This window comes from Polyodon spathula, chromosome 19 (genome assembly GCF_017654505.1).
Source record: "Polyodon spathula isolate WHYD16114869_AA chromosome 19, ASM1765450v1, whole genome shotgun sequence".
Taxonomy (NCBI): Eukaryota; Metazoa; Chordata; class Actinopteri; order Acipenseriformes; family Polyodontidae; genus Polyodon; species Polyodon spathula.
Window position 1 is genome coordinate 26,416,983 of NC_054552.1, and position 18,780 is coordinate 26,435,762.

At 37.3% G+C, this 18,780-nt stretch overlaps 1 protein-coding gene across 5 annotated transcripts in view; it reads right to left on the reverse strand.

The window, feature by feature from the left end:
- Positions 1-18,780, reverse strand: part of LOC121295129 (transient receptor potential cation channel subfamily M member 7-like) — a 42,668-nt gene that overhangs the window by 10,646 nt on the left and 13,242 nt on the right. For 2 of the 5 annotated variants that reach the window (XM_041219543.1, XM_041219541.1), the window contains exons 3-27: positions 17,040-17,078; positions 15,814-16,012; positions 14,984-15,197; positions 14,148-14,272; positions 13,873-14,044; positions 12,607-12,781; positions 11,969-12,092; positions 11,680-11,752; positions 10,689-10,789; positions 9,474-9,608; positions 8,989-9,042; positions 8,663-8,803; positions 7,426-7,563; positions 6,959-7,239; positions 6,253-6,481; positions 5,790-5,945; positions 5,384-5,521; positions 4,846-4,974; positions 4,168-4,419; positions 3,742-3,916; positions 3,240-3,366; positions 2,347-2,528; positions 1,961-2,093; positions 1,132-1,838; positions 757-936 (exon numbers count right to left, since the gene is read on the reverse strand). In XM_041219543.1, the coding sequence (XP_041075477.1) occupies positions 757-936; positions 1,132-1,838; positions 1,961-2,093; positions 2,347-2,528; positions 3,240-3,366; positions 3,742-3,916; positions 4,168-4,419; positions 4,846-4,974; positions 5,384-5,521; positions 5,790-5,945; positions 6,253-6,481; positions 6,959-7,239; positions 7,426-7,563; positions 8,663-8,803; positions 8,989-9,042; positions 9,474-9,608; positions 10,689-10,789; positions 11,680-11,752; positions 11,969-12,092; positions 12,607-12,781; positions 13,873-14,044; positions 14,148-14,272; positions 14,984-15,197; positions 15,814-16,012; positions 17,040-17,078 (4,379 nt within the window). Of the gene's footprint in view, positions 1-710; positions 937-1,131; positions 1,839-1,960; positions 2,094-2,346; positions 2,529-3,239; positions 3,367-3,741; positions 3,917-4,167; positions 4,420-4,845; positions 4,975-5,383; positions 5,522-5,789; positions 5,946-6,252; positions 6,482-6,958; positions 7,240-7,425; positions 7,564-8,662; positions 8,804-8,988; positions 9,043-9,473; positions 9,609-10,688; positions 10,790-11,679; positions 11,753-11,968; positions 12,093-12,606; positions 12,782-13,872; positions 14,045-14,147; positions 14,273-14,983; positions 15,198-15,813; positions 16,013-17,039; positions 17,079-18,780 lie in introns of all 5 variants that reach the window. The other 3 variants (XM_041219544.1, XM_041219546.1, XM_041219545.1) reach the window with 3 other exon arrangements.

Sequence of the window (18,780 nt, forward strand, 5' to 3'; positions counted from 1 at the left end):
GACAAATGTGACATTTTGAAATCTAACATAAACTACTGTACTACTATTACAGTATGTACTACGATTTATTTATATTTTAAGACATAGTGTATCAAAAATAAAATCAAAAAATAGATCATTCACCCCTTCCGTCTCAACTTTGTTAACTTCCCTAATTCCTTACAACAAATTCAGTTCAATTAATCCTCCAGACAGGCTCTGTTCGAGCTCAAAGGCAGTTTTTAGAGAAAATGTTACTTTATATTGTTATAACCAGACCCAGAGCCATTCAGTAATTGTTTTAAATCATAAAATAAGGATATATATATATATATATATATATATATATATATATATATATATATATATATATATATATAGATCTATATATTTGTAAATTCATAAAACCATACACCTTTTGCACAAGGAACAAAAACTCTTGGAATGTTAGTTATTTTCCTGGCGATATGGTCTATCCAACTGCTATCCTTCAAAAAACAAAAGTGGGCAGCAGCTTAATAAGAATGCTCCTGAATCTTAATAAAATTAAAAGGGGAAACAACAACTAATAACGGTCTTCCTTTAATGAAGCAAGCTCCAATGGGTGAAAATGTAAAAGAAAAAAAAAGAAAAAAAAATGGAAGTCGGATGGACCAGCTGGGCAACAGGAAGTGAAAACAGATTAGTATTTGGAGGGAAGAGGGAAAAGCACCACTGGAAAGGGAGGTCACCTGCAACTAGATACACCCCAAAACACCTCAGTATGCAAGCTCCAACCTCGAGGTTTGGTTATGCTCCATAGCTTTTGCAGCAGTCGCTTGGGGCTAACATCAAACTGTTGTCTATGCTTTTCCATCTCTCGTTGAGGGTGGCTGGGTGCACCACCACTTGCCACGGCTCTGTTGGCGGCTGCCAGTTCGCAAGCTGGCAAAGGGTTGTTTCTTTGGAAAGTGTCCCCTGTCGCGGAAACAGAGTCAGAAAGGGATTTGCAAACCCAGCCCCGTCTGTTGTGGGTTGTTCCGATACTACCATCATCATTGCTGAAAGCATGGTTCACATAGCCTTCACTTTTAATGCAAGCTGAAGTGGAAGCAGGAGGACAGGGGGGCTTTATGACAATTTTAGGAAGCAATTGTAGGTTATCATACTTACCAACAAAGGCCCCAAATTCAACACTATGGCTTTCAGCCATTTCAGGAGGAACCTGGTCCCCAGCGACTGCACACTCCAGCCGACTAAAGTCACTAGGCTGTGAGGGGGTGCTAACAAAAAACTTGGCAGTCGGGGACAAAACATTTGGTAAGCTAGGTGAATCGGCATGTTTCAGGTTTTCTGGACGGGATAGCTGCCTCTCCATCATAGTGTGGCCTCTGCGTCGCAGCTCGGGGGGAGATACAGCACTTTGGATTAAGGCACTGCCTGAGGTACCAGCCTCTGGAATGTTGAGAGTCTTTCTCTCAGGGCTTGAGGTAAGGTCCTGGCCATACCTCCAGTTAGCTGCATCCCGTTCTCGCTGGTCAGCCTGAGCACTACCCCCCAGCAAGGAGTCCGCGCACCGAGGAAAAGATGACCCAAAATAAGCCCCAATGCTGTGTTTCAGGAGGGCAGAGGATTTCTGCGAGCTGCCATCGACAAGGTTCTGCCCCAGGTGCTTTGAAAGGCTGAGCTCCATGGTGATCTCTTTGTGGACCTTGCTGGCTTCGGATGCTTTCTGTGCAGTCAGGGCTTTCAAGGTGTCCACAGTGAGAGCCGACAGATCTTGAAGGTGGCCGATTTGAGAGTCCAGGGAATGCAGCGATCGTTTTATATAGTTCACTCTGTCACCTACTTCCTTTAACTGTATACACATCTTCTCAACCCTGGATAGAAAAAAAAAATTAAAATATGCTAATTTGAATTGCATATTCAGTAAATTTTATATAGGTCATATATGATCAACTATGTTTATAAAATATGCTAATGAATTTGCGGCTGTTTTTACTTGTTAGAAGTAACCCGAATTCTTTCTTCACTTCCAGTGTGAAACTTGTCCTCCTTTTCATGGAAGTATTTTTCCACACACTGCTCTTCAAAGTCATGCAGTTTCTTCTGGTCATCTTCCGTCAAGAACAATTCTGAAAAGGGAGGGATGGAAATAGATGACAACCGTTTTACAACTGATTCAATCAGGCACAAGCAACAAATATTTAATTACATTTGCAGATTATCACAAAAATAATCGCACGGATACTTTGTGAAACACTAACATTTAAAATGTGAAGCGCTCTTCGTAAAGGCTTATATTCAAGACGTTGTTGTTACTGTTTTGTGAGAGGGTTGTGTGTTTTTATACTAGGAAATTCTTATGAAAAGAGAGCCTGTACGTACTTGGTCCGTAAGTTCTGTCCTTCTTCCTCTTTCTACAGAAACATGAGAACATTGACACCAGGTGACTTAAAATTATCAAGGGAGGAGGAAGAACAGGCTTCTCGTGGTAGGCCATGATGAAATGGTAACGCTGGTACTTCCACACGATGTTGGAAATGGCTTTCACTTGCAAATACACGTTGCTGGAAAAAAACAAAAAACAAACAGAACACGTTAGGTTTGTTCTTTATCCAATGAAACAAAAAGTGCTGCTGTATGCTTAAAGAAATTCATAGTGTACAAATTACTTCTGCTTGTTGAACACATTCAAGGGGTTGACAACTAACAACCACTTCCTGATTCTGAGGAATGCATTTGATCCATATTGTACGTGAAACAAGTCAAAAAACCATGTCATGTGAAAACAGCCACATTACTGTGCTTCCTGCTACTTGATCAGTTTTACTGATCGGTATTGCAAAATTAACAGCCTGCGCAGATAGTCACTTCACCCATGATGTCTGTATCCCAAAGGTACATTGAGGTGCTTCTGACTTGAGTCAAGGTGACACTGAACTAGAATGTCATGAAGCCCCAGAAAGTAACAGTATTTTTTCCATCTTTTTTGAGGTAAAGCAAAGCCTGAAGTGTTTGTTTATATATATATATATATATATATATATATATATATATATATATATATATATATATATATATATTATGAAATTAAATATGAAATATGTTCCTATAGAATGCCAGTACCCAATGTTTTGTTTAATTGTTCAGATCTAGTTACTCAGCAAATGAGAATTATTATTATATTATTATCATCATCATCATCATCAGGTACTAGTCATTATATGACTAGTGTAATAAAATCACATTAATAATAAAACCTAGGGACATGTACTTACTTGAAGAAAGCAATGAGAAGATTGACCATAAGAATGTACTGAACAAAGAGGTAGACTGCTTGTAAAAAAGGGGTGAGCCATACTCCTGGGGCACAAAGTTTCGAGACTACACTGTCGTTTGCACATGCTAAAAAAAAAAAAAGAAACAAAACAAAAAAACCTGTTAGATTTTTGCTGCATACTTTTCCCTTGATAATGAGATGAATATGATATTATAAAAAGTGGGTAACATTCCACTAGTGTCTATAACCAATTAAAATAAATGCAGGTTTAATTCAACTCACAAAAGGCTTGCTGCAGAGAATTACAGGTAAAGAATGTGCGTCAGCAATTATGTTCATCAAATAGAACAGTTATTGGTATAGATGTCAAAATAACACACAAGACCCCAGAATGAATGTCCCATTTCCATGTTTCATCACCAGTGCTACACATACAGCTATCTGCCCATGTGCGGCACACAATGAGAGTGAGAATGAGAAAAAAGAGTAACATTCCTTACCATCTATTTCATAAGCATACACTTCACCAAAGATCATCCAGTAAGGCTGAAAGACAATATCTTTGGCCAGTTTCCACGAGGGGTCCTCGTTGGGATAGAGGATAGCCTTCCTGGGAACTCCAAAGCTGAGCAACACAACCGCCATGATCACCACAATATAAAACATGTTAGACACCTGAGATGGAAGAAACACACATACTAGTCAGATCCTGCATGGAAGCTACAGGACAATCCTTCAGCACCAGAAACAAAGTGAACTTCATCCAGGTACGGATTATTTCAATTGAAAGCAATGTTTAGTACCCAGCAGTCGTCAATGATGTCTCTTCATAAAGCATGCACAACACAATGGCTCGCCACTGCAAGGGTAACAATGCCACTGAAACGGTTTTGTTTTTTTTTCCCATATCCGGGAACAGCACTTACCATTTTACCAATCATCATTACGTAAGGTCCAGCTTGTTGATTTACTGCCAGAAAATCCAAAAGCCTCACGTACCAAAATATGATATTCAGGCAATACCCTAACCTTCCAGCAAGGAAAACGTCTTGGTCTCCAAATCTCAGTCCAAAGCCAATGAAGAACGTGAGGATTGCAAGGCAGTCTGTAATATTAAAATAGTCACCAAACCAGACTTTGATTTTTTGATTGATTTTTCCAGCTTCAGACATAAAGATCTACAGAGAACAAAAAAAAAAAAAAGTTGAATGATTTCTGTGATTAAACTTAGAAATGTCATTACGCAACTGTATTTATGGAAAAATACAGACCAATTAATTACCGTAATTATATAACATCCGTACTAAAGTATAATCAGCAAAAATGATTTAGCTCCCCTCACAAAAACATATTATACTGCACAGAATGCAACAACACTCGGAAGTTCTCTTAAAATAGTGTTAATTATACTATAAATATTAAAGTAAGAGAAATCATTTACAAATGTGGATCCCGTAATAGGCAGATACTCCAAGATGAGATTGTCTTTTTCTCTAGGCCACCCTGTGGTTCAGTAACAACAAGCTGTGAACTTAAAACGGACCCCTCTTATTATGTTAAAACGGACCCCTCTTATTATGTAGCACACTGAAGTGAGATCTTACCTCACGGATTTTCTCAATGGCAGATGTAAAAATATATGAAATGACAATCCATTCTTGAATTGATGGCATTCTGGGCATTTTCACCAAAACAACATAGGTGTACAGCATTAGAAACCCCAAGTAAGCCAGCTAACAGACAAGAGAAAGGGGGACACTTTTTAACACTGTTCAAAAATAGTGATTCCATAAATATTCAAAATGTTAAGTTAAGTTATTATAAATACAAAAACAGCTAGACTGAGATTTTAAAAGTTGAAATTACAGCTACAAAACATTTTCTATGATCCATGCTTCTATTAAAAACAGCCTTACTGTATATTCCTTCCTAAATGCTCAGTTAAAATATGAAATCTGTACTTAAAGTAAATAGGAGAAAAAGCGTTTAACCAGAAAAATATCCAAATCAGACTGCCACTGTTGTTGCATAAAGAGTACAATTCCCCTCAGCAGGTTCTCTTTCACTGAAGTACAGTGACACAGCCCTGAGTAATATATGGTAAAATAAAAATTCACAGTAGATTCACAGTCAGTAACGTACAGTGTTGAACCAGAACTTCACAATTGGAGCATGGTAGAATGCGTAGAATTTTCTGGTAATTGGCAGCCTTCTTGACCTGATGTCAATTTCATTTTTCACTTCAGTATTGTCATAGGGTCTCACTTCCTTGAGCACATCCTAAAAAAAATAATAATAATAATGAAAAAATACATAGGAATTGGTCTTAGATTAATTTGACTTTAAGTACACCACCACAGTCACACAAAGTAGTGCTTTCCTACCTTATTTTAGACTTGGGATTGGCTTCATATGTTAGAACATCTATTTCTATAGAAACTTTGTAAAATCAAATCACTAATCCTGGTCAATAAGTCTTTCTCAAGGTCTTCAATGAAATGAAAGCACTGAGAAAGACTTGTGTCTTAAACTCAAAATGTTGACTTACCATTGGAATCTCCTCAGCAGGACTCTGGAAATTGTGCTCACTGTCCTCCATAGTCATCTGATGGGCATCCTGGGACTGTGGAATGTGGGACATTTCTGCCTTTGTTTTATACTCCAGCAGCAGAATAGCTGGCGGGACTAAAATACTTAGAATAACCTGCAGGAAGACAAACATGCAGAATACCAACAAACAAGCAAAACAAAACACAAGCAGCTCATTACTATAAAGCACTTATTACACGTATTACTCCTAGCGCACTTCACTATCATGGGCTTATTCCTAAAAAAACTCCAACACTAAGATGAATTCATCATGAAAAGGATGAACAGAATGTGTTGAATAGATAATGATACTAAAATTGATATACTTCATATTTCCACACAAAAAAATGTAATCTGAACTTTGTTTAAAGCATAACAATTACTGCACCAGCCACGCAATGAAGTCTGAAAAGTGGCTGTACCTTGTACCAGGAACTCTTTCTCATGTTTAACCTTCCCATCCACATGTCAGACAGCAGCATCTGTGTGCAGGTGTGAGCCACAAAGGCACGTAGCCTTGACGACACAGCCAGTTTAAGGCACGTCGAATTACTCCAGTTTTTCAGTTCGTACGTTAGGAGCTTCATGGCCATCGTTTCATCCTGTCTGAACGACTGTTCTAGTAAGTCTACTGCCAGTCTGCCAAACTCACTGTATGAAATAAGTTAATCGTTATTCATGAAATTAACTCAATCATCCGCAGTTGAAATTAAGAGAAACACAGTTTACACAGCGATAAGGATTCAGTATAAGATTATGATTCACACATACTTTCAAAACAGAGCGTGGAGTTGCCAAAATACACAACAGACCTTGACTTTGTGCCAATTAAGTACAATACCCTAGTAATGTGATATCTTTTTCAGCGTGCGTATGCCCATTACATGTATACAAAGGAAACTGACAAATGCTTCCAGGAGTCAGTACTGTCAAGTAGAACAGAATGTCATAACAGATGCACAGATTTAATAGCGTTAGCAAAGATGTCCAAATTGGGTATCGCTACCATTAACACACACGGTACACATGACCCACATTCACTGTGCGTGGGTTAACTTAACAGTACACGTTCAGCTCCCAGCTCTATACAGCAAATGGTATACATGGATACAGAAGTGTATTACTTACTTAGAGTATTCTTTGAGTTCTTCAGATGCATCATCTACAACATCACTATTTTTTGCCTCATAAGCCATCGAGCGGCACAGCTTGCAGGCTACTAGAGCCTTAGCCATGGACTCTTCTCCATGCTGCCAGAAGAACAAGGCCATTTTTTGTCTCTTGACGAGTGCAGCCCACACCAGCAGCTCATTGAACGGATACGGGAAGCGCTTTGTTTCCGGGTCATCAATGTCCACTATTTCCTCTTTGCTTTTTCTCTTCTTTGACTGCTCAGTTGTGGATTCAGGCTAAGGGTAATCAGACAAAACAAAGAATACATATAATTTACAAAATCAATTATTTACATCCACTGCTTATACTTGCTTTTAGATGAGACGTTTTGGTAGTAAATGACAAATCTCAGGGATCTGGTCCCACAGTGTTTCTAATACTATTCACTTAAGCACATGCTTTTTAGATATCCCATCGGGTACCTTGGGTTTGTATGGTTGCGCAGTCTTAATGAAATGATTGTGTCTTGTCCTTTCCTTCTTGTCTGCTCGGATGGAGAAGGCCTCGTGGTTTTTACGTAGTTGAGATCCACTACCCGATGAAGATTGTCGTCCAGACCGCTGCAGAAGAAGAAAAATCATGATGTGCACAAGTTTAGACCAACTTCTTTGTATATATATATATATATATATATATATATATATATATATATATATATAGATATATAGAGAGAGAGAGAGAGAGAGAGAGAGAGAGAGAGAGAGAGAGAGAGAGAGAGAAATAAAGAGGTCGGTCTAAACTCGTGCACATTAAAGCAGGAGACACACGTACAAATATGTTCACACACAACAAAGTTCAGTGTAAATCAGGGCAGCCCTGGTTTATTATTCCACTGTTCCAAAAATAGGTCAGTAAACAGGCAAGGGTCAGGTACACACAGCAGGTTATCCACATAAAACATGGTCAGGCCACAAATCGGGTAAACAGAATTAGTTTTACTTCAAAGTTATTCATTTGTAGTTTTCTTCGCCTTAATATGTATTAATATGTATGCATGCCTCTCTCTCTCTCTCGAAGGTATATCAGCAGTTTCAAACGCATCTAGACTGGACTACGTGGATGAACAGACTAATGGGATTTACTGTCTGGGACAGGCTTGGAGAGCTCACAAGCTTTTACAAGAGAGCCATGTGCCATGTGCCAATAACAACAGAGCAGATCAATGAGTCTCTAGGTCAGGGGTCTCCTACCCTGGTCCTGGAGAGCTACTGTGGCTGCTGGTTTCAACCACTCTCTCAGTTACTTAATTGAACCAATTATTGGCATAATTAGTCGATTAACAGGTGTTCGAGATCTTTAGCCACTGCTGATAAAGACACCTATAAAACCTGCTGGACCACAGTTGGGAGACCCCTGCTCTAGGAATGATTTCACCCTGATAGTTGTTTATATTATATGTTGCATAAGTAAATGGAGAACATTTACTTTTGTTTTTACATATGTTTTTACCCTCTAGGCTACAACTGTCTTCACTGTTTTCCTTACCGAGGGGCAGTATAGGTATTGAGTGTTAATCTTTTCGCTGTCTAACTAAGCTGTTGCATCCACAATTGAAAGGGGCAGAGAATTCAAGTAAAATTCTATTTACAGCAGGTGTTCTTGGCATCTCTTAAAAGGCATCATTAGAGAAAGTATGAAGTATTAAAGGCCAACATATACCCGATTGTTCCCATGGAGATTGTTGTAAACAATTCTGAAGCGCTTCCTGGTGTAGTTGCACCTGTAAGTGCCACCCATTAGATATTCGATGACCAGGCCCACATCGATTAGCGTGATCTTGTAATCTGGGGGGAGGTTGCCCTGGAGAGGGAAATGAAGTCATTGTTACTTTTGGAATCTTTGCAACATTCTATACAGCACATGCCAAATTTTATTTTTCTAAATTCTATTGATGTATGTAATCTACTGTTACTATACTGTCAGCAAACAATAAATTACAATACATTTTTTCAGCTGAACATAATTTAACAAATCAAAAACGTTACCTTTTTTACGTCCCGTACTAGATGAAAAAGCGTTGAGTTGGTTGGAATTTGTTTCTTTAAGAGAAACAAACAATTTTCAGTTAGGACAGAAATAGAGATATTGATTTCTAGTGACAGCATGGATAATAATATATATTTAAAATAAATAAATCTAAATAAATAAAAATACAAATTGACTGGAACAAATTTTAGCTTGCATTCACTGCGATCCAGCGGCAGAACGACTTTGACTATCATACTGTTTCAAATAAAACTGCACTGCTAAACAGATGCGGAGCTTGATCTAAAAAAAGTAATCCCGACTGCAGCAGTTTCGTTTAGGTTTTAAAAGATACTATACTTTCTTATCTATATGAACCTTCCTAGTGCTGTGTTTATTGGTGATTATATTGCACGGTCATCCTCATTGACTAATAAACACCAAAGTCAATGAGCATTCATGCAGTATCATCTAGTAAAGAAATTTGATATATTTCAGTGCTTACTGTGTTGTAAAGTTCTTCAAGCCGGGAGATTGTAAGAAACTTGTGCATGCTAACTCCATTTTCAATGAGGAGCTTCACAAATTCTACTCGATCCATAATAAGGGCATCCAGCATGGCTTGTTCCAGAGACCCAACCTATAGGAAAAATAAAAGAACAAAGTTATGCTCAACACAAACATTACATAATAGGCAGTTTTCAGAAACACTTGATGTGCTAAGTGTGCATTTTCAAGAACCAGTAACTTGGCCCACTCAAGATTTGTTTCTGAATAGGGTCAGTTTCTGAATGCTGACCTTTGCCGAGCAGTGTTTTAACACAATCTTCAGGATCTGAACGATACCAGCGGCAGGCCAGCTAATCTGATGAACAGGAGCGACAACACTGTTGTTGTTAAGAATGACAGGTTTTTGGCATTTGGGGTACAAAAAAAATAAAATAAAATAACTGTCTTGCTCATAGAGGTCGCATCCTAAAATATACTGTTACTGTACACTTTATTCATTCAATTCATGAATCGGGAAATTTTCTCCCCCTATTTGAAATGCCCAAATGTTAAAGCCTGGCTCACTGCTGCAACCCCCGCCTACTCGGAAGAGACGAAGACAAACAAACTTGTCCTCTGAAACGTGTGTCCTCAGCCATCCTCTTATTTTCACTCTGCAGGCCTGCCATGCAGTTACCTCAGAGCTACAGCGGAGGACGACCACACAGCTCTGGGTCGCTTGCAGGCAAGTCCGTAGGTGCCCAGGAGTCACTGGTGCCAATTGTGCGCCTCCCCCTGGGAACTCCCGTCCACAGCCGGCAGTGGGGAAAAGCCTGGACTCGAACCAGCGACCCCCAGGCTATAGGGCGCATCCTGCACTCCACGAGAAGCGCCTTTACTGGATGCTCCACTCGGGAGCCCTGAGTTTTTTGTTTTTGTTTTTATTGCACATGTTATGTAAATAGATTTATTTTCTCCCCCCCCCCAGTAAGGTTCACTATTTGAAAAACTATTTAATTATTGCCAGTTAAGTACCGGATCTGGGATCACGTTTCAGTATGCTTTTCCTCTTATGGAGCATACATTGCTGCAGACAGCAATCAAGGCAGTTGTTTATTGTAAAACAAAACAGAGATATTACAAGACAAGACTCCTACGGGTTATATAAAGTGTTTTCACTGCAACATCAATCAGTAAAAACATTTCCTTGAATGGGGTTGTGTTTACATACCAGCCACTGCTGTCCGTAAACAAAGACATGGTTCTTGGCAATGTCTACGCGGTCCCAGGCCAGGGTCAGGACAAGCTGGTCAAATGCAGAAGCATTGGTGCCTGAGGTCAAAATAAAACACTATTATATGCAGGAATCAGCATTAAGTCATCTAATGCCATACAACTCAACTAAATAATGTATTGGTTTATAGTGTTCACAGCAATTGTAAAAGAGATACCAATAATTACTTTCACCAAGACATTTTTTTTATGCTGTAAATGATGATGTAATAGTGACTTTCTGAAACATGTATATTATTTTCTGTAAGCAACTAAACATGCTATAATACAAATATAAATCAAAAAGGTCCTATTTACAAAACTTAAATTATGAGTTATATAAAAGATAACATTTTGATTGAAATGTTCAAGACCGTTGCTGGTTTCTTCAACCCCAGCCTAGAAAACTTTCATGAATCCCTGGAAATCCAATAAAAGTTGGTTTGAAAACAGATTAAACTCATAGCACAGCAACTCACTGAAACAGAACAGCGACATGTAGCTACTAGGATGCGTTTGAGAACGAAATAAGGTTTGGAATGAAAATGTAAATATTGGAGTGCAAACGAGGACAATTTCCTTTTTGCAGTGTTTCAGCCTGTTTGTTTTTACCAGACTGTAGAATTAAAAACTTAATTACAAACCCGAAGCTTGGCGCACACCCCTCTTCGGTTAGCAAAATCCACAGAAGAGGGGCACATGACAAGACTAGATAAGAACAAGCCAACGACAAGAAGTCTATCCAACAGAGGGCAAGTTGTACTTCAATTATCAGTAAGAACATTTAAGTGAAAAAATGTGCTCTTAACCTTTGCCGTCAGTGACCTTGTGACCATGTGTTACACAGGTCATTTTGTGTTTATTTAAAGCGTTTTGCCAATGCAATAGGAGATCTCTGAACTGGTTTTATTAGCTGTGTGGAATGTGTTAAAAATAAAATTGAAACTTACCTTTTAACAGCGCTCTTAGAATTGCCACATCAATATCCTGAGGGTCTTCTGACCCAATATGAAATACGGTTATCTTTAATACAAAAACACAACATGTATTGTATAAACAAAGACATTGCTGGGTTTTCCAAATGGTCTGTAAATCAGGACATCCTGTAAGCGTCTTACTGTAATAAGCAGTTATGTACCATAATAAATATGTCCTCTGAAGAACAAGCAGACAGTAACAACTTTGCATTTTCCAGACAACTTACTAAATAGTTTAAGAAAGTGGTTATGCATCTCTCACCAATTCTTTGTTCTTCATGCATTCCATCAAAGTTTGGAAAAGGCGGATAGCCTCACTTTGACTGAAGTTGAAGGTTCTTTTAATAGTTGAAATGATCTCACTTTCGACACCATCCGGTAGCCCTCTAGTAATGGAACACATATTTCGTGTATGTATATATATATATATATATATATATATATATATATATATATATATATATATATATATATACACATACACATATATATACATATATACATACACACACACATATATATATATATATATATATATATATATATATATACACACACACACACACACACACACACACATATATATATATATATATATATATATATATATATATATATATATATATATATATATATATATATATATAAAAAATGAAATCAAATCAGCATTAAAGTTCTAGATGCATAGAGATGTCGTTGTCCTCCCCTCCCCCTTATTAAAACACTTGCATGTGGACCAGCTGACTGTTTTAGATGATATTTTTGTGGTCCTTCAAGCAGCCCTGGCTGTGTTTAAGTCTTCACTTCTGGTCTCAGATCATCCTTTCAAGTGTGAAATCTCTGCTCTTGTGTCATTGGAAGCTGCTTAAGCCTCATGGGACATTATTCTGAAACCCTTACCCTCCTTGCTCGGTCTGCTTGTGAATGTATGCGAGGATGTCAGCTGCTCGGCCTGTCCCTTCACAAACCACCACCGGAACTGGGGGGCTCTCCTGGAGGTACTCCAGCACAGTGAGGATAACATTGGGGCCGCCCTCAAATATGAGCGCCACCACTGGCACACCTTGACCGATTCCTGAAGGTAAATAACACACACTGTAAATAGATTTTTAAAAGAATACATCTATCAAGCAATCTCTTGAAACAGAGGTTTGAAAAAAAATGTATTGCAATAAAAGTGTGAATTTGTTAGGAAAGAAAACACAGATTTCCACTGCAACTTCCTCCACGTAAGTGTTAGCGGTTGGAATAATGTGCATGTACTAAAAACAAAAAAAAAATAAAAAATCTGAGCTTTAAAAAAATCCCAGCCTCATTCTACCAGGTCTGTCAAATCATTTATTATGCGCATCAATTCATGTCAATAAGGCATTTCAACAGGACTAAGCTTTTTTTTCTCATTCCCCCGATTGTTTCCAGTAACAAACAGCACGATGTAAACGATGAATCATGCCTTTGCATTTATTGCAAATTATTATTTTTTATAGGTTTGCAATACATTTTTTTAGATGCACTCAGCTCACTTTTTCACAAGTGCCTCACCACATATGCTCAGCAGTCCACTAGAATCTACAAGATTCCAACTCACTGGCCTGTCATTTCTGTACCTGAAAGCGCCAGCCTGGATAGATCACAAATGTTTGGGAACTAAGCAGGAATAAGACTCTAAAAACAGAGCTAGTCTACAGCTATATTATTAAACCTTTTAAATACAGGAGTGAAAGAATCCCGTGCTATACATTGTGAATAAAATGTTGTTTTTTTGTTGTTTTTTTTACTATAAAAACTGACTTTGCAATCATTTAATAATAACTCATGATAATCTGATAATCCATTACCTTGGTTTCCAACATGACAATGTATGCAATAAAAATGTACTTGGTGAAAACCAAGAGAAGTCTTTTATAAAATCATATTACATTTTCAATACCAGTTGAAATCTTTGCAGCTGATTTAATGACAGTCACCACAATAATATAGTTGTCTGAATAAGAAACAGGTTTCTTTATTTAAATCTAATCTTACAAAAGTGAAATGTGCCATGTTCTATGTAAATTAAACACAAACCAAACACCTGGAATTATTATTTTTCTTACCTTAACTTGCTTATTACATTGTGTGACTAGCTAGTGAGGACACACACAACACATACACACTCTTGCTTACTTGCATGAATCCTCTGCAGGTTGATATGTTTTTCCAGTTCTCGACGTAGCTTCACTTCAGCCCCATATTTTCCAACTGTTCCATCGTCCACCAGAATGAAATGCGAGTGAAAGTTGTTCAAGACATTTAACTTGCTTAGCGGGTTTAACAAGGTTTGGTATGGGGCGACCACCTGAAATCCAAACGGAGAACATATATAAAAAAACCCTTATATAGATTCTGAATAGCGTAACCTAAAACCAGCAATTAAAAGAGAATCACAGCAAGTTTCTCACATCTTTTCCAATCAGGTCATTCCTGTTTTCAATCACCCCCCACTGAGCGATCCCAATTGTGCAAATTCTTCGAGATGATCTGGACGAATGCTCTTTGAGGGCATCACCTACATGTTTTGCAACACCTGTTAAATAAAAGAAAAGAAGAATTCTCTTATTAAATACTTTTTTTCATATTCATATGTATTTATTACTGCAAAAACATGTTTATGGAAGGCACAGTAGCAAGTTGTGGGCCTTTTTAAAAAAAAAAAAAAAAAAAAAAAAAAAAAAAAAAAAAAAAAAAAAAAAAAAGGTTTGTCCTCATTTCGTTTGAAAGTCATTTACCGGCAAGAAAATCATATTTTGCTGCTTCTTCCTTAAGTTGCCTCATACTAGGTTTATAGAATACTGATGTGGTGGTTTCTCTGTCTTTCTAAAAAACACCTAGTAGGGCAAAGCATGCAATACTGGCAACTATTAATTTTCTTCATAGTGATACCAAAACATTCAAAACAAAATAGGATGCTTGATAAACTAGTACAGTAAATCTAAACCTACTGCTTAGTCATTGCAACAGAAAAAGAACAGCACTACAAACAGAAAATTGCAGGTGTAGCTTACCAATGCATGAAATTTGCAGGGGGTGTCATGAATTGGAAAAAGGAGCTATAATTAAATGTAAATAACAATTTAGCTAATTGATTTGTACTAGAGGGTGAGGCCAAGCATTAATTAGGCATTCTGCAGTGTGGCTTGAGATTAACGGCTGCACACAGACTGGTTTCTGCTGATGACAACGTATAGAAATACCCTCTCATTATTTCAATTCTGTTTGTGTTTTATTTTGTCCTTGCCTGTGTTGACTCCTCCAGTTAAAATCCAGGCTCCTGTTGTTACTGCAGCTTTAATGAGACCTTTGCCAACAACCTGCTTGATGCGCGGATGAAGATCGAAGTTCTGCATTCCACCGTGGACAGAGATGACGATCTTGGGGAGCTCCATCTGCCATTCTTTGAGCATGAGGCGAAGGACCGACTCGGGTTTAGAGTCGTAGGACAGCCGTACATACTGCAGCAAGCAAGCAGGAGGAAACAAGCAGGGTTCAGTCTGACTTGAAAATAACTGTGATAGCCGAGCCCTAGCTGATGTGAAGGATATATCCCCGGTTTAAGTCGGCTAAATAACGGATGACTGGTAATACAGTCGTCATTTCTTTAATTTTTTGTACCTGTATAGGCCTAGGTTTGAAGCTGGTTTTAATATAATTGAGAGAGACATGGCAAGACCGGATTAAAGTGCATTTCTAATGGAAATTCACAGAGCTGGCATAATTCCCACTTGCACCATTCTAGGCTGTAGCTAGTGGTTTTAGACACAGCAGTTTTTTAATAGAACTTAAATTTATATCTTGTTCATCGTCATCGTCACCCCCCCCCCATCTTGTAAAAGATACATCTGAACCAGTTTCTATTATTAACCTACCATCCAAATATTCTAAACATCTTAAATACAGTAGAATTCTACTAAATGAATGCATCAAATGAAAATACAAGTACAAACTCTTGTGCTTGTCAAGCTATGTAGAGCACTCCATAGTTTGATCTTGGACAATTTGCCAGTACAGTACACGGAGTGTTTGTTTGTTTTTTTTCTTTTTCTGCGATACACTTGCACTCTGACGAACCTTGGCTCTGTAACAATGGGACCCTCCCTGAAAGTTGATGATGCCATACGCATCGGTTGGGCTTGCCTCTGTATGTTTTTCCACTGACCACTCCTCCAATTCCGGCAAGTCATTTTCACCCAACTTCACTTCGGAGTACTTCATGGCCAGGCTGGCGGTGAAGCCAGCATGCTGCCTGACCAGCCGCCCACAGCAGCACCTACCAGAACAAGCAGCAATGTTAGGAATGCACTGTCCCCAGTGCTGCTTTTGCTTAGATCATTACTCGTCATGTTTAACTAATGCCCTTGTTCCAACTGGGTCTCACTCTGCAAAGACTGAAATGGTGTAGTTTGAAAGATTAAACACGAGGGAAACTTCTATTTCTTCTAGAATTGTGATTTGCATTGTCGTTTAGGTTGCCACAGTTACACAGCAATGATCGCATCCCTTGTGATCCTTAAAAACCACCTCAGAAGCAGCTCCCGTGTTTAAAAAGAAAGGCCATTGGTCATGTAACATGGTAAATAATTAACTAAGCAGAAAAGGCAATATATAACATTACAAAACTCACAAAATTAGAATATTAAACCCAAAAGAGACGACATATTCTGAACTAAAAAAAAGTCTAAGAGCTCAAAAAAAGGTTGTTCTTGTAAAATGTTATAATTATACACATGTAGGGAGTTATTATTTATTTATTTATTTATTATTATAATAATAATAATAACAATAACAACAACAACAACAACAACACACACAGCATTTGAGAATATCCTGACTGGAAAAGGTCTGTAAAAAACTTGGCTACATGTTTTTCATTACAGCACATCCTGACTCACAGCACCTGGAACACAATTTATTTCCTGCGCAGTTGGACCAAGTGCTTAAGATTTTATACAAGTTCAGACTTGCTGGTGTATGGGATTCCTGTCAGTCACATTAGCAGTGCAAGCATCTTGTTTTGAAGGGTTACAGTAAAGCTGAGAATCAAGTACCAGTATGTTTGAAAAGTAGAATTATTTTGCTTTGCTCACAACTGCAACCAAGTTATAAGCCCTTGTGGAATTTAAAGCGTAAGACAAAAGGGGGTATTTTCAAAAGGAGAATAAACGACTATCAGAGCATTATCGACCACTATCCAACAAATACATTTGTGGTCCAAGGATAAATTATGGTCTGGGTTCTCTTACATAAACCAGAGTTAAAATAAAAATGTTTAAATTGAAAGGGATAGTAAAACATACCGGACAAGCTGTTGGCAAATTTGACATCCTGGAAGGCATCTGTGTAGAGCAAACACATAATAAATTAAAAAAAAAAAAAAAAAAAAAAAAACAGGATGAGTTCTGCATTCTCATTAAAATTATTTCAAATTACAAAAGTAAAAAAAAACATGCAAAAAAGGGGGTTACAGAAAATCTGGGGAATAGCTTTGTTCCACTAAATAGCACCATTGCTTGAAATGTCCATTTGTTAACAGCTTACTTATTACAGTACTGCACTGTGCATTCGATTTTCCACTTGGTTTTCTGGACGAGCAAGACCTTTTAAGTTAAAAGATTAATGAAAATATAGCAAAGTAATGTAATGTAACAGACTTTTTATTGCAGTAAATATCTGTACATTTGCAGGAAAACTTTATAAAACTTAAATTTACAGAAAATTCACGGTTTTAAAAATAATAATAATAATAATAATAATAATAATAATAATAATAATAATAATAACCAATTACTCTGCTGCATTATTTGACTGAAGAGTGTAACACAAGAATTATTTTTATAAAATTAGAAAAAAAATTATACATAACTTTTGCTTTACTTTTTAAATGAGGTTTTTATACTTTAACACAGTGCTTAAAAAAAAAAACAGTAATAAGATTCCTTTTTTGCATCACAACAGTATTTAAAGACATCAAATGTGTGTTAAATGAGTTTAACAGTACTGCTAAAAGAAAACTGCCAACGTCGAGTGGTGTTTGAATGAATGGTTGTATGGATGACTGCAAAAATGTACCATCCTGAATTTAAAATTATAAATAAATAAAATGACAGCCCTTGTTTCCATTAGGCTGAAAATCTGATACACAGTTACCAAGTCTAAATTGAAATGCTAATTCTATTCCGTCCGTAATGTTCAACTTGTCTGTATAACATTGAGCAGGAAGAGGAGTCATGATCCTATTGTTCTGTAGAAAGAATCAATGTGCTCTTCTGTGGAATTATATTCGATCTTCAATAAATGATTGATCACAAAAACATGTTAAGTGACACCATTGTGTTTTCGAAAAACCAAAAAACAACCAAAAAAAAAAAAAAAAAAAAAAAAAAAAAACAGGGAGGTAAAAAATTCAATTCACAAAACCGTAATGGAAAAGTACTCTTTATACAACATCTGTATGGTAGTTCAGAGCTGCTTTTTTATCATATACCATATTTAAGGAACCAGGATTCTGCTAAATTCAAAAGAACTAAAAACACTTTGAGCCAGATTTTCAAAACTATTTACGCTAAACAGTCATTAGTGTTATTTTTGTCTGAAAAGAAAGCACTCCAGCTTCACACTATTCACAAGCCCCGAAATTAAATCTCAGAGTTGCTCATGTGCAATTTGTTAACTTTATCGGGTGCATTTTTTATTAATGATGATTTGGAATAAACAGCTTTGAGAATCTAGCCCTTTGCATAACTAATTTTTGCACAAGAGAATTAAAATTGGACTAACATTTCTCCACTCAGCAAACATAAGCAAGTTAGGAATAGATTAAGGTGACAAACAAAGAGAAAAACACTATTTTGATAAACCCTGTCAGTGACATACAATAAAAGTATTGAAATAGAGAGGTAAATGTTCACACTGCATTCCTCTGGTATCCCCATACTGGAATAGAGAGTAAACAATATTAAGTCTTCAGAACTGAACTCTCAGTGTTTAAATCTCATTTTCCCGACATCTGAAACTATGAATTTATCTACCTATTTTTTA